The 1,444-nt window shown below is 40.2% G+C and overlaps 1 protein-coding gene across 1 annotated transcript; it reads left to right on the top strand.

Annotated features, from left to right (window-relative positions):
• Positions 1–237: 237 nt before the first annotated feature.
• Positions 238–714, top strand: LOC123842824 (small nuclear ribonucleoprotein E-like). The gene has a single exon (XM_064590381.1). The coding sequence runs from the start codon at positions 276–278 to the stop codon at positions 552–554; it is 279 nt and encodes a 92-aa protein (XP_064446451.1). The 5' UTR covers positions 238–275; the 3' UTR covers positions 555–714.
• The last annotated feature ends 730 nt before the right edge of the window (positions 715–1,444 follow it).

Genomic DNA, 1,444 nt, shown 5'->3' with positions numbered 1-1,444 from the left:
TAATTCCCATTTGTGCACGGAGAGATCAAATATGAATACTTCCTGAGGAAATGAGAATAAAATAGGCAGCCCAGAGTTGCTTCTGGGCCCCAATTATATTCCATTTTCAGATTGTGTTCTAGTCCTTAAAATGATAGAAAATTGTGGAGTGTTTCTAATCTTTGCAGCTTCGATTGAATCCATCTTTCCTGAATTATGTCAAAGTGGTCTTGCATTAAGAAGGGCTTTTGAAAGTTGCTCTCTGAGGTAGCGCGCGGTCTTTGTCGGCTTCCACCATGGCGTACCGTGGCCAGGGCCAAAAAGTGCAGAAGGTGATGGTTCAGCCCATCAACCTCATCTTCAGATACTTGCAAAATAGATCTCGAATTCAGGTGTGGCTTTATGAGCAAGTGAACATGCGAATAGAGGGCTGTATCATTGGTTTTGATGAGTACATGAACCTCGTATTAGATGATGCCGAAGAGATTCATTCTAAAACAAAGTCAAGAAAACAACTGGGTTGGATCATGCTAAAAGGAGATAATATTATCCTGCTCCAGAGTGTCTCCAACTAGAAATGATCTGTGAAGTGAGAAATTCTTGAGAAGACCATGTAGTTTGTTTTTTTAGATGTCCTTTGTTGTGAGTGTAGTTCTAAAACATTTGTTCGTATTATTTTGATTACCTTTATGTTATTACCAGAGGACAATAAATGTGGTGGGATTGCTTTTATTTAAAAATTAAAAAAAAAAAAAAAAAGAAGGGCTTTTGAAATAGCCAGGTAGCTGGTCGGTTTGGTTTGAGACTTGGCCAATTGGAAAATGTTTTGTTTCACCAAAAAATGTCACGGAGTCCAGTCAGAAGCCAAGTATTATCAGTTTTGAGTTCGACGGATTTATTTCTATTTCTTTTCAAATTTCCTTGCAGACGAGTGAGGGAAGGAGCATTGATTAAACGTCTAAGGTATCCCATGCATTCTGTTGGTATTTTACATATTTACCTCACAAGGATAAGACAGAACAACTCTTTCTCCTTTTCAATGTAGGGAAAAGGAAATGCACTTTCTTTTTTTTTTTTTTCTTTAAAGAAACTGTTGGCTGTTCTCCAGGAACACCAGGATGTAAGTCCAGGCAGGACTAAGAAGGAACGAAAGCAACAGGTGCTTTGGAACCAGATTAGAATGTTTGCACAACTTCTATTAGCGCTATGTCTTGAGAAGCTTCCCTCTGAACTGTTTATAAAATGGAAATAACAGTATCTATCTTGTGAGGCCATTGTATGGTGTGTGTGTGTGTGTGTGTGTATCCATACACACACGTATGTTAGTTTTTTCTTTTGGGGGGAGGGGCAGAGGGGGAGAGAGAATCTCAAGCAGGCTGCATGCTCAGTGCGGAGCCTGACGCGGGGCTTGATCTCACAACCCTGAGATCATGACCTGAGCGGAAATCAAGAGCTGGACGCCTAA

This window comes from Mirounga angustirostris, unplaced genomic scaffold (assembly GCF_029215605.1).
Source record: "Mirounga angustirostris isolate CCGP_5_RB_7025 unplaced genomic scaffold, mMirAng1.0.hap1 SCAF_5, whole genome shotgun sequence".
NCBI lineage: Eukaryota > Metazoa > Chordata > Mammalia > Carnivora > Phocidae > Mirounga > Mirounga angustirostris.
This window is presented reverse-complemented; position numbering and strand designations above follow the sequence as displayed.

Bases quoted from the DNA above. Each gene is read 5' to 3' on its own strand.
- LOC123842824 (XM_064590381.1), top strand. From the start codon at position 276: ATGGCGTACCGTGGCCAGGGCCAAAAAGTGCAGAAGGTGATGGTTCAG.